At 40.2% G+C, this 13,054-nt stretch overlaps 2 protein-coding genes across 6 annotated transcripts in view; one reads left to right on the top strand and one right to left on the bottom strand.

The window, feature by feature from the left end:
- The first annotated feature begins 3,646 nt into the window (after window positions 1–3,646).
- rn (rotund) overlaps window positions 3,647–13,054 on the top strand; it is a 45,054-nt gene continuing 35,646 nt past the window's right edge. For 4 of the 5 annotated variants that reach the window (XR_011419204.1, XR_011419203.1, XR_011419202.1 and 1 more), the window contains exon 1: window positions 3,649–4,253. Coding sequence is in view for 2 of the 5 variants with exons in the window: in XM_070217230.1 (XP_070073331.1) it covers window positions 3,783–4,253 (471 nt within the window). In the remaining 3 variants the exon portion in view is untranslated. Of the gene's footprint in view, window positions 4,254–13,054 lie in introns of all 5 variants that reach the window. The other variant, XM_070217231.1, reaches the window with a different exon arrangement.
- Window positions 8,315–11,041, bottom strand: LOC108068187 (uncharacterized). The gene is given in 4 exon segments (XM_070217882.1): window positions 8,315–8,353; window positions 8,356–8,583; window positions 8,586–8,761; window positions 10,981–11,041. Coding segments are annotated over 4 exon segments (504 nt in total).

Genomic DNA, 13,054 nt, shown 5'->3' with positions numbered 1-13,054 from the left:
CAAAAACAACGATCGCTAAATGAAGCAATTTCCCAGTGATTCGAATATGGAAAGCCAGCAACATTGTTGGCAATGGGAACATACATACCTGGCATACTGCTAGTGGTGCATTAAGTTCTGAGTCCCCCGGTGGACGGGCCAATTGCATTGATTAACTAAATAAACGGCCTTACCATGCAGCACTTGCATTTTAATTTCATTTATTTCGACCTTTTTCCCCGAGGGATGGCAGTTGCAGTTGTCACAACCAAAATCTGCTGCCTTTTTCCCACCCGCCGGCGACACATGTCCGCGCCCATAAAAAAATGCCTTGTCAGAAGTTCAAAAAAAGTAAGAAAAACTCTAAAAAAATATATAAAGAACGGCATACAAAAAAAGATGCCAATCCAGAGGCGAGCAGTGAAAAAAGAAATAAACCAAGTGCTCCAATAAAAATTCCACCGCCTTCGCCCGCATGCCGACCTGCTCGCACACTCTCACCCTCTCTGTCTCGCACGCTCTCTCTTTTTTGTCCCGTATTTATTGTTTTTTTAAAGAGCGCATCGCCGGTTTTTCCCAACTTGCTCTTGAGCTTGGTTTACATTGCGTATGAGTGAAATTTTTTCAGTGCCGCCTCGCCACCGCTTGAAATGAATATGTGCGATTATTAGCCACAAAAAGCGTGTTTCGTTTTTGCCACTGACTTTGGTAGTTTTTGCGGATTTTTAATTTGAATATTACATGTATTAAAAACTCATTACTACGCGTGGTTCGCCATCGAAGTTGGTCAATGGGCTAATGGTCGGCGGATGCGATTTTTTGTCTTTCGCCGTTTGTCTTTGGCAGAAAATTATGCATTTGGGATCGGAACGAATTTGATAAATATATCTTATCTTCATTTTGGCTGTAGAAAATATCAAATTACGAGGAAACTGGCAGGCGATAGAGGTGAAAAGTTACATAATAAGGCGCCCTTTGAAAATCTTCCTTTCTCCAACAGAATTTAAAACAATACTGAAACCATTAAAAAAAGCTTTTTTTCCCGATTTATAATATAATCAACTGGCCAAAAATGGTAGCTAGTAGCCAATAGAAACAATTAATCAATAAACACTGATAAAAAGATATATAATTTTATGTATATTTAGCTATATGTACTTTTTAAAATATTATTGCACAATAATTTTGTTAAATTCAAATTTAAAGATTTTATGAGCGTTAAATGTAATTTAAATAAAATATCTAAATCGCAATGACTGACTTTTAAGGTTAAGACTTTAAGAAATATCTAAGTTTCTCTTCAATTTAAGTAAATGAGATTATTTTATTATACAAAATATTGATTCATAATATCGTCTCCATTGACGGACTTGATCTTTCATTTTTCGTCTTTATGACGCCCCCGTGTGTTACCATAAAGATTGAGCCATAAAAACGGCGTGCAACATTAACCGTTCGCCGGGCAACGAGCAACGAGCAACGTGCAACGTGCAACATGCAATATGCTCATTCATGCTCAAAGTCAAGAGAAAAGAAAAGCCACTCAGGCAAAAAGCCCGATATCAAATCAAAGTTGCTCAAGAGACGCGGCGGCAAAAAGCGAGCTGCAGGAAAAACCACAAACAATTTTTTTCCACCGCACCACAGCACCCAAAAGAGAGGGAGAGAGACCGAATGAGAGAACGAGCGAACTAGTTTTTTGCTGCTGCAGTGGAGCAAAAGGAGTAAAAAGCTGTTGCGCAGGCGTCGCCGTCTGCCCCAAAGCCATGCTGGCCACGAGTGCGAGAGAGAGCGGGCGAGCCGGAGTGAGAGAGAGGGCGAGCTAAGCTGCGATTTGGCGGCGAGTGCGAGGCATTTGAATGTTTTTTTCGTGGCCGCACTCAGCATTCGAGTTCGGAATTCTTGCGAGCTGGCAGCTACTTTTTGCCGCTGCTCGCTGCTGCCGCTTCTGCTGAGCAAAGCCAAAGCCAAGCGCTAAGCCAAATTAAACCTGGCCCAAACGGCCGGCCACTTGGCCACTGTCCACCAGTTGGCCACTTTCGCGCGCGTTCCAGCCAAGTGCACTCTGCAGTCTGCACTCAGCAGTCTTTTTTGCCCGCGTGTCCCAATCCGCGAAGAATTCTGTCGCAAAGTGCAATGCATTTTCGCCATTCCGCAAGTGCAGCTGCTCCCCCAGCTCGCGGTATCACAATTAAAAATCGAGCCGAGTGAAGTCGCAAATTGTTATCACCACACGTCGTCGCCGTCTTAGTCGGTAAAAAAAAAAGAGAAGCCAAGCCCTCGGAAAGGGTCGAAAATTGGTCAAGTGTCAATACATTCGAGGCCGTAATAAACGTGTTTTTGTGCGTTCCTGAATAGCTATTGTGATCACGATCAGCTGAGCGCAAGCTAGTGAATGCAAGTGAATGAATATTGAGGAATATCCAAGTATTACCCGAGATAATTACGAGAATTTTCACAAGCCACGCTAAAGAGTAAATGTCAAATGGTTAGCTAGTAAAGCAATCTTTACATATCCTGCGAATTACAAGAAAACAAATTTTAGTGCCTAGTGCTTAAAAATAATTTTTGGGGTTCAATATAGGGCTAGAAGTAAATTTAAACAAGAAAGGAAGCTAGCTTCGGCCAGTCGAAGCTTTTATACCCTTGCAGATAATTCCTATTAATCACTAATTTTGCGATCGTTCCTATGGCAGCTATATATGATATGAAATTGATAAAATTAAAATCGAAATTCGAAAACATTTAAAAAGAGTCATGTCCCAGAGAAGAAGAGAATACAATATAAACCAACGAATCAATTATTTATTTCCTATTATATTCTAGTTTGTTTTCTAGTTTGCGTAGAAACAGATAGATGGACAGATAGACAGACGGACATGGCTAGATCGATGTGATGCTAATCAAGAATATATATACTTTATAGGGTCGGACACGTCTCCTTTGCTGCGTTGTAAACCTCTGACTAAAATCATAATACCATCTGCAAGGGTATAAAAAGCGAAATATAATCTAAATCTAAAAAAGACATTAAAATTTAAAATTGGAATTAAAATAATTATTATTAAATGGCAACATCCACTTTTTTGATTATTTATTATTTTATTATTATTACATTTAATCCTTTGGGTTATGTATTAGTCAGATTTTTATTTATCGAACCACAAAAAAAAAAAAAGGAATTACTCTCTATAATTCAAAATGCTTAGTATCTTTCAGTAATTAACCATAAAGCCATAAATCTACTTCCAATTACGGAAATACGAATTCTAAGCAAAGTAAATTAATTTACACTTATCCGACGGGTTTATAAATTATAACCATTAGTAACCCAGATAGTTAAATAAAATAGAGAACTAATTTTTAGAGTATTCTATCTTTGGAAATATTTATGAATTTAAGTCAGTCGAAAACGTCCGATCACTCATAACACGCTTGTCATTGTATATTGCAAACTGGCGAATAATTTTGTTAGCTAATTGAGCCCAGAACTGTGTGAAAAAGTATATTTTATATTTATTGCTAACTTTATTATAAAGCTGGTGCGCCCAATATTGTTTATCGATTTAGTACATTTTCAAATTTTCGGCATACACTTTGAGAATTTTAGTAAATACTAGTTAACCAGTTGACTTTTTTCATCAGTTACCCTGTGCTAACCTCCTTCAAAAAGTTAACCAAAACAATTAAATAAAACAATAAAAGCATAAATTGAATGAAAGTAAAATAGATTTTCTGAGAGCCCCCCAAGTGGAATTTAATTAGGAAATCGCTTTCAAGAACCGCCAATCGAAGGTGCTTAAATGATTATGCATGGTACCTGGTACAAGGGACCTCAGTTGGCGCACCATCCTCACTCAAATCCGCACAACAGCTCGCACGGCCACAGTGACTACCACCAGTTCCGCTCGTACCCCTCGTTCGTTGTGACCCCCTACCACGATGGCCATCTCCAGGGCCCGGCCACGCCCACTCCCTGTCCGGCCCCGCCAACGCCCTGCAACGGTCCAGTTCCAGTTCCAGTTTCGGTTCCCGTCTGCCAGACCGGCGGCCAGGGGTCGCCAGTAATCGTCGAGGGGTCCTTTGCCGCTGCAGCCGCCGCCGCTGCCGCTGCTGCCGCCGCCTCCGTCGCCGTCGGAGGATCCAGCGCCACGCCCCTGCTGCCCAGTCCGCCCATTAAGATCGAGCAGGTCTTTGGCGAGCCCTCTTCGCTGGGAACCGTCGTCGAGGACTACGCACTGGGACTCGACTGTCCCGTAGAGCACACGTTTCGAGTGAGTACAGTGAGAGAAATTACACTGAAATTGAAAAACATAATTATTACTATTAGTGGAAAAGGCTTAAGAATATCAAATCAAGTTGGTAGGAATTCGATATTACAAAGTCTCGGTATCTTTGGACTTTTAGTCTCTTAATGAATTAAATGGTTTTAACTTGTAATTCGTTAATCTAATATTAAGTAACTGTGTCTATGCACTGACCAAAACATGATTTTATGTGATTTCACGAAACATGCTGTTTTGGCTTCACTTTATAGGAAATCTTAACTTTTACAAAACACAACTATTATTATAGATGTGCAAGAAGGGTATAATTAAAATAACTATGATATACAAAAAATTAAAAAGGAAATCGACAAAAAAAGATCAAAGGTGCCTCAGAAATCTTCGCCAGCCACAGTTGTATGGAATTTTTATTGATGTTCGTAATAATTCCAACCTAAATTCGGCAAGAAAAATATCTGTTACACATAACGCTGAATTCGGGAAGATTTTATATTTATTTGTCTAGTTTTTTTTAAATTATTTGAAAAAAAAGGATTCTTCAAAAACGGACTTGATTTTTAAATCACATCTGGAATGCTTAAAAATATTTTATGACTTATTTCGGGTTATATACATACTTCAAAATACATACTTATGCATATTAGGCCGACCCAAAACAAGGATAACTAAAAACAAGAGAGAAAGCTATAGTCGGGTTGGTGTCCCGACTATCTAATACCCGTCACTCGGCTAAAGGGAGTGCGAGGGAGATGGATATATAAACTTTTTTTGATTGCGTATAACTTTTTAATGAATGGTCCGATTTGTCTTCTACATTTCGATAGGTATAAATATACACAACAAAGTTGCATTTATACGTCTCAGAAATCGTTAAAGGTGTCGGCGCCAGACACATTTTAAAATCGTTAGTGGGCGATTGTGGGCGTTAGAGGGGGCGTGGCGCTCGGCTGAAATAAACTTGCGCTGCGTAGGAAGCCTAAGAATATGTGTGGAAAATCTCAACCTTCTAGGTTGTGTAGTTTCCGAGATCTCAGCGTTCATACGGACGGACAGACGGACATGGCTATATCGACTCGGGTAGTGACCCTGATCAAGAATATATATACTTAATAGGGTCGGAAACACTTCCTTCTCCCTGTTACATACTTTTGCACGAATACAATATACTCTTTTACTCTTCGAGTAACGGGTATAATAATTTCCTATTGTCAAAAGAAATTAATTTAAATTTTATTTTTCGAAAAAATTTTATTTTTTTAGGCTTAAGACATTCAAATAAGGTAATTAAAATAATAAACAAACTTTTGAACTTGACCTTTAATTTGAAAATAGTTATGTGAAATCATTCAAAAACCTCAATAAAAGTAATTATTTGCCAAATAAACCAATGAACTTCTTTTGTTTTTTAAAAGTGACACAATCGCTTGCATGCAATAGAAAAATGGTAAGCAAGAAGGAACAACTTTACGTAATCCAATGTTGGTTGCAAAGTTGTAAATTTATGGCCGCTGTTTATTAGCTAATTTTAGAGCAGTGTATGGATAATGTTATTATGTCAAATTACTGGTTGGGATACCCATTGGAGCAGCTGCTGCACTTGTTTTTCCTCCTCTCCCACCACCGAAAAGTGGGCGTGCTCCAAATCAATTTCCATAAAATCATCCAATAACACTTAAAAGCCGAGCAGGGCAAAAACCGACACTCACAAGTGGCAGGCGAGTAAAAAACACGAAAACAAACACGCCCCCAACTCGAAGAGCGCGTAAAAAGAGCATTTTCTCTTTTGGGGAAAGCAAGAGTGCCCCCGAAAAAAGAGAGCCGGGCTTTCGAGTGTTTTTTGGGGGAAAATGCTCAAGCTCCTGCTTGGCTTTTTCAAGAGGCTTAAAGGATACTTTTTGCTAGCTTGGTTCGTGCACAGGATATGGCATAATTGGCCAGGCTTTCAAAGCTTTTCTCTGACTAATGGCAATTGACATGATGTTCAAGTGGCTAAGGGAAAATTAAAGCAAGTCAACAGGTGGCCATTCGAAGGACATGATGGCTTAGAAATATTAGAAGTAGCTTTCAACCTGTAGATTTTATTTATTTTGAAGGAACTATAGGGATACTCATGCTAGTTTTAAATCATAATATGTTAGTTTAAATTTTTATTTACCGTTCTTAATATACAAACATAAAAAGAATTATATTAAAGAACACACATTACATTTATAAACTTTTATGGAAACAATTGTTGGATGCATTTTGATCCTTTCCTTATAGCTAAAATGACGTAATCAGAATTAATTTCAGAGAATAAATCTCAATTGCTTTTCTGATCTCCACAAATTTCAATTATCCCGCAAGAAACCATTTTTTTCGTAAATTCTTCAGAGCTCTTAACGCATCTTAAAGGCCAATACCATTTGCTTCCGTTCCTGGCGATGCAAAATGGACGCACGTTTCTTACGCTTATCAGGACATTTCCCCCCACACAGCTAAACACATGTATGTTCGTCTTACAACTAAGTGTGTGAGTGTGGACTGCCAGCAAAGGGCAGCTGAAAATCCTTGAACATAAAAGGAAAACAAGAAAGCAGCCAGCACATGCACATAAAAACATATGCTCCTGGACGGGATTTAGTTTGGGGACCCCATCCGCCGACTCGCTGCTCGCGTAACGTCGACTGCGACGCCAGCTGCGCTGCAAATGCAACTACTGCACTAAGAATTCGTATTGCCTTTTTTTGCGTTGGTAAGGGGTCTTGATGCTGGTCCCTCGTTTTTCTTTTAAGCAAATCGGCTTAGAAGACCGTTTCAAGAAAGTAATCTTAATATAGTTTTGAAATCTACCAGAAAAGATTTATTGCGCAGGGTAGGGTCAAGATAATGGTATGATAAAATAAAATACGAATAAAATATTCACAAGGATCGCTGTTCATGAATTGCACGGATAAAAATGTTTCCTTTTGATATTAAACTAAAGTTGGGAAAACAAGAAAAAAACAGTTTTCATACCATAATTCTAATTTAAACAAAGAACTATTTGAAAAACAGATATTTCGATTTTCCATTCCGCTTTAAGATTTTCTCAAGAGATCGATTAATAAATTCCTCAACAAAATTGAAATTGAGCTAAATACCTTAAAATGTAAGGCTCAAAATCGTCATTGTGAATATTGTAAAGTTGTGAATCCTTTTCAGAATCAGAGCTTGCGTTCTTTAAAATACCAACATTCCAATTCATAGTTCAGTTTTGCATTAAACTTATAAATTTGCACAGTTCCAATTTGATTTTCAACTTTATTGAATTCGTTCCTAGAATATTCCTTAATTTCCGTTCAGTTCCTGAAATTACCTCGATCTTTTTGCGACTTGGGAATATTCTTGAATGATTTTCCCTGCCGCACAGACACAGCGCCATTTAAAAGGGAAAAAATTGCAGCGGATAATAGAAAAACATTCAGAGAAATTGCACAGCAAGCGGCAACAAACAAAACAACGAGCTTCAGCTGAGCTGCGGAAAAAATAGTAAGAAGAAGGGAAATAATATAAACAAAATGAAGGAAAAGAAATTGGCGCTCGTGAAATGTTAACGGGGCCAGGAGGGCGCTGAGCTGAGCAGTAGTAGTGGCAGAAGGATATATATCTGCAGCTATCCCGGGGCAGCGACGCCGGCAGAGGCAGCGACGTCGACTGCGACGCGGACTGCGGTGAATGTTTTTATCCTTTCTTCGATGTGTCGTCGCGGCATTTTCCTCTGCTCCCATCTGTGTGTGTGTGTGCGAGTGTGCTAGTGTGTTTGTGCCAGGACATCACACGGTTTCGCTTTTCTTTTACAACTTTTTGTTATTATTTCGTTTTTTGCTCGACGCCTGCAATGTATTTCTTTCGGTTTGCTGGCGTTTTTTGCTTCATGTGCAAGAAAAAATACAATTTTACTTGGCTTTTTTATGTCCGAGTGTGTGTGTGTGCGTGTTTGTTACTGCTGCTTTCCCGAGCTCTACTTCTTGAGTTTCCTTTTCGCGCGCGCCATTTCGCTGCTGCTTTTCCACAGCTCCTGCTGCTACTTACCCGTACAACAAACATGGCCATAAGTCGCCGGAGCGAAGCTCGCTTCCGCTCTGTCTGCTTTCCTTTTCCCCCCAGTCGCTGCCTCTGCCGGAGTCGAAGCCGGCGTCGCAGCTGGCGTCGCAGTAACTGCGATTGTTGCATGTGGTCCAAGGTTTGTTGCCTTTGGCGGGCTGCAACTCTCGTTGTCTTCAGTTCGCTTGGGCTTGGCCAAATCTATTGGTCGCGGTGCCGCGCTCGCGTCCGTGTCCACATCCGCATCCGCAACCGTGCCGCATCCGCATCCGTATCCGTATCCGTGTCCTTTCGCGGTTGACAGTCGCGGCTACCGCACGCCAGATGGCGCCACAACGTGACCAGGGCTGAACAACTGCAATTAGGATAGAGCGGACCGAATTTTGGGGGTGGATTTGGTACATCATAGAAGACTACTGAGGTTCCAGGTCCTTAAAATGACAAATTCGAGAAAAACCACGGATCTGTCGGTTTACTATCCTGTTACGGCTGCTTAAAAGTAGTTGTAATCGGAGACGCTTCTTGTAATATACAAGAAGACCCTTAACATTTCTACTATGTTTTTGTATTACCAATTATACTAGTTATACCAATTGTTTTAATGCTTAAAGACTTGTTAAAGTATAATAATCGTTGTTAAACAACAGAATATAATAATACATAACAAAATTCCTAGACAGATACTTGGCGATAAGAGTTTAAGAAATCTTTTTTTAGTTGAAATTCTAGAATTAAATCTATCTATTACTATTATTATTTTTATACCCGTTACTCGTAGAGTAAAAGGGTATACTAGATTCGTGCAAAAGTATGTAACAGCCAGAAGGAAGCGTTTCCGACCCCATAAAGTATATATATTCTTGATCAGGGTCACTAGCCGAGTCGATCTAGCCATGTCCGTCTGTCCGTCTGTCCGTCTGTCCGTCTGTCCGTCTGTCTGTCCGTCTGTCCGTCTGTATGAACGCTGAGATCTCAGAAACTACAAAAGCTAGAAGGTTGAGATTTCCCACACATATTCTTTGGCTTCCTACGCAGCGCAAGTTTATTTTAGCCGAGCGCCACGCCCCCTCTAACGCCCACAATCGCCCACTAACGATTTTAAAATGGGTCCTGCGCCCACATCTTTAACGATTTCCGAGAAGTATAAATGCAATTTTGTTGTGTATATTTATACCTATCGAAATGTAGAAGACATTTTTCAAATCGGACCATTCATTAAAAAGTTATACGCAATCAAAAATTATATATCTATCTCCCTCGCACTCCCTTTAGCTGAGTTACGATTATTAGTCGGGACACCAACCCGACACAGCGTTCGCACTCCCTTTAGCTGAGTGACGGGTATTAGATAGTCGGGACAACAACCCGACTATAGCGTTCTCTCTTGTTATTATTTATCTTATCTCCCAGTCCAAGATTAGACTTATGTACTGAGTCTTAAGAGTCGTCTAACTAACTGGATTAATTTAAAAACATTTTTTTTCAATAATTCAATTTCTTCAAGGGTTGACCTGTGATCCTTTTTTGTCTATGTGGCCATGACTTTTTTAAATAAACTCAGTATGTTAAGGCCCTTAGCTTACCGTATGTTTTTAAAAAAATTATAACATTTTCTTAATAAAAACCATTTTTATACCCTTGCAGAGGGTATTATAATTTCAGTCAGATGTTTGCAACGCAGTGAAGGAGACGTTTCTGACCAATTAAAGTATATATATTCTTGATCAGCATCAATAGCAGAGTCCATCTAGCCATGTCTGTCCGTCCGTCTGTCCGTCTGTCCGTCTGTCAGCCTGTCCGTCTGTCCGTTTCTATGTGAACTAGTCCCTCAGTTTTAAAGCTATCGCGATGAAACTTTCCCAAAAGTCTTCTTTCTATTGCAGGTAGTACATATGTCGGAACGAGCCGGATCAGACCACTATATCTTATGGCTCCCATAGGAATAATCAAAAACAAGAAAGGAAGCTACCTTCGGCCAGCCGAAGCTTATATACCCTTGCAGATAAAGTAATGCTCACTCGGTGCTGTTCCAGGGATTCCAGATTCCAGACATGGCTAGATCGACTCTTCTAGTGATGCTGATCAAGAATATATATACTTTATGTGGTCGGAAACGTCTCCTTCACTGCGTTGCAAACATCTGACTGAAATTATAATACCCTCTACAAGGGTATAAAAATAATAGAAAAACTATTGAACCTTTGTAGAAAGTAGGCGTTTTGATTTTTGACAATGTAAAAACAACATTTTAAGTAGGCATACCTGCAAGGGTATATAAACTTCGGCTGGCCGAAGTTAACTTCCTTTCTTGTTAAGAAATTTTTTGCGAAATTATTATAGAACAATGCAATATCAGTTAGACCCCTACTTAATTGGGGGTTAGCAACCAAGTAATTCTCGCTATTGGGTCTTGCCCAGCAATCCTCACAATTTTGGCATCATGCTTTTGTTTTGGCTCGCTCTCAAGTTCCGTCAAAAAAGTAGAAAAAAGCCAAACGCTGTTATTCTTGTCTACGCCTACGGCAAGCACAGCTTTTTGAAAAAAAACAGTCACACAGGACCTCTTAGAGAATGTGCAGCACTCACACAAACGCCGCTCGGAGACGGCGAAGAAAAATCAAAATAATAAAAATCACAAACATGAGCAAACCGTATAAAAGAAAATCAATCTGCCGCACCGCCCCAACCTTCCCCCCTCCGTCCATAAGCATGTCGCGCAAATTCAGCTTTATTTTCTATTTTTCCCCCATTTTTCGCTTTTCTTACAAGAAAATGCTGCAGTGCGCGCTGAAACTGCAAATGTATGTCTTTATAACGGGCAGTGTGCATATAAAAAAAGAGCAAGGGGGGAATTATAAAATAAAAAAGGGCGGAAATAACAAAAACTGCAGCAGGAGGAAGGTTGCGAGGAGCAACAAAACATTCACAACACACAGGAGTCTCAGTTAACGCACACATTCACCACCGTACTTCTTTATGTTTCTATGTGTGTATATGTTTGTGCAGTCCTGTATGTATGAAACATTCGCGCGCGCTCGCCATTTTCTTTTGCCTTGAGCTGCTGCACTTTGGCTTCCAGTTGGGCTCCTCAGTTGTTGCAGGTTATCCCACGCTCGCTGACGGACGGAGACGTAGACGGACTCACGGACTGCCGGACAGCCCCACACAAACACACCCGAGAGACCAACTAACAAGCACTCACACTGAAATCTTTTCTTATCAGCCTTAAATGAATGAAAATGCGGAAAATGGCTAGCTGCGACTTTAAGTGGCGTATACGTGATATCAACGCCGTTCAACGTGGCGTATACTCAACAACAAAACATTGCCAAAACCTTGATAAAATATTAAAAGTGAAAAAATATACAAAAAATCAACCATGATAACTTCGAGTTAAACAATGGATTTCAAACGAAAAGTTCCTCCACGAAAGTGCAAAAAAGATTAAAACGATGTAAACTCCAAAGTAAACCAAAACAAAAGTGCAACGCAAAGTTCCTATCACCCAGTGCAAACTACACTAAATATATAAGCAAAATGTATTCATATTTCTCCTTAAACAAATAAACTAGTCTACTTAGTATTTTAAATAAACAACTAAAATATTTATCAAACCAAACAATCTTTTAAATAATAATAACAATAATAACAAAATACCAATATAATTGAATAAATAACAAATACGACGGGAAACCCAAACATTCGCACCGCATTTGACGACTAACTTAACACTCTGCTCACCCACCAAGTGGATATCGCAACCAACCAAAAATAAAAACCTAAGCGCCAGCCACAAAATGAAACAATCATAGATGAAAAGTAAACAAAACCCAACCAGCTGAGCAAATAAATCAAAACGCAGGGACAACGAGCGACGAGCACCGACAAAGTGTTTACTAAACAATAAACAAAACATAAAGCCAACAGAAATTGGTCAACATATGCAAGTAAAAAGGATTCCTACACATGTCCATCACGAGGATAACCATAAACTCACAAAAAAATACGAAACCGCCAGCCAGCAAAACTTTTTCAAGGTCGTCGCTGGCAAGTTTCTGGTGGCAAATCATTTCTATTTGTTTCAATTTGGTGTGCACCAAAAAAAATGGGCGGAAAAAGTTTTTGAAGTGCACTCCGCCCCCGCAATCTAAAATAAAATAAAAGTTAAGCCCAAATAAAAAGACATCAAATTTGGTTGCAAACTTTTTGTTCGTTTCCCGGTTTCCCACATTTTTTCAATGTTGGCTGTGTATGTGGAAAATCAAACAAACTGTGCTTCAGTTAGATAAATTGCTGTAAGCGGGGGCTTCCCCTCCGTTTTCGAAAGTGAAATTGTCGAGCGGGAATAAAAAGCGTTGCCTACATTTGTGCTCCACCAAATTGGTTGTCATGCACGAACTCATGGGCAAATACAGCCATCCGGACATGGACTTGCTAAAGGATCAGCTAAAGCGTGTCGGCTACATGGGCGCCCTTGGGCCGCCCACCCCTGGCGCCGCCGCCCCCGCCACCTCGCCCTTCCTGATGCCCGCCGAATTCTACAAGAGCCTGTTCGCCAGCGCCGTTCTACAGCAACAGCAGCAACACAAGCTCTACGCCGGAACGCCCTCGCCCAGTCCAGCACCCAGCTTGTCACCCTCTTCAGGTCGCTCGCATCCACATCCACCCAGCAATTTGTTATTTTCCACGGCGGCCGAAGCGACCGCTTGTGTTCCGGAGAATGG

Source organism: Drosophila takahashii, chromosome 3R (assembly GCF_030179915.1).
Source record: "Drosophila takahashii strain IR98-3 E-12201 chromosome 3R, DtakHiC1v2, whole genome shotgun sequence".
NCBI classification, from domain to species: domain Eukaryota; kingdom Metazoa; phylum Arthropoda; class Insecta; order Diptera; family Drosophilidae; genus Drosophila; species Drosophila takahashii.
Note: the sequence above shows the minus strand (reverse complement) of the source record. Positions and strands in the feature narration are given on the sequence as shown.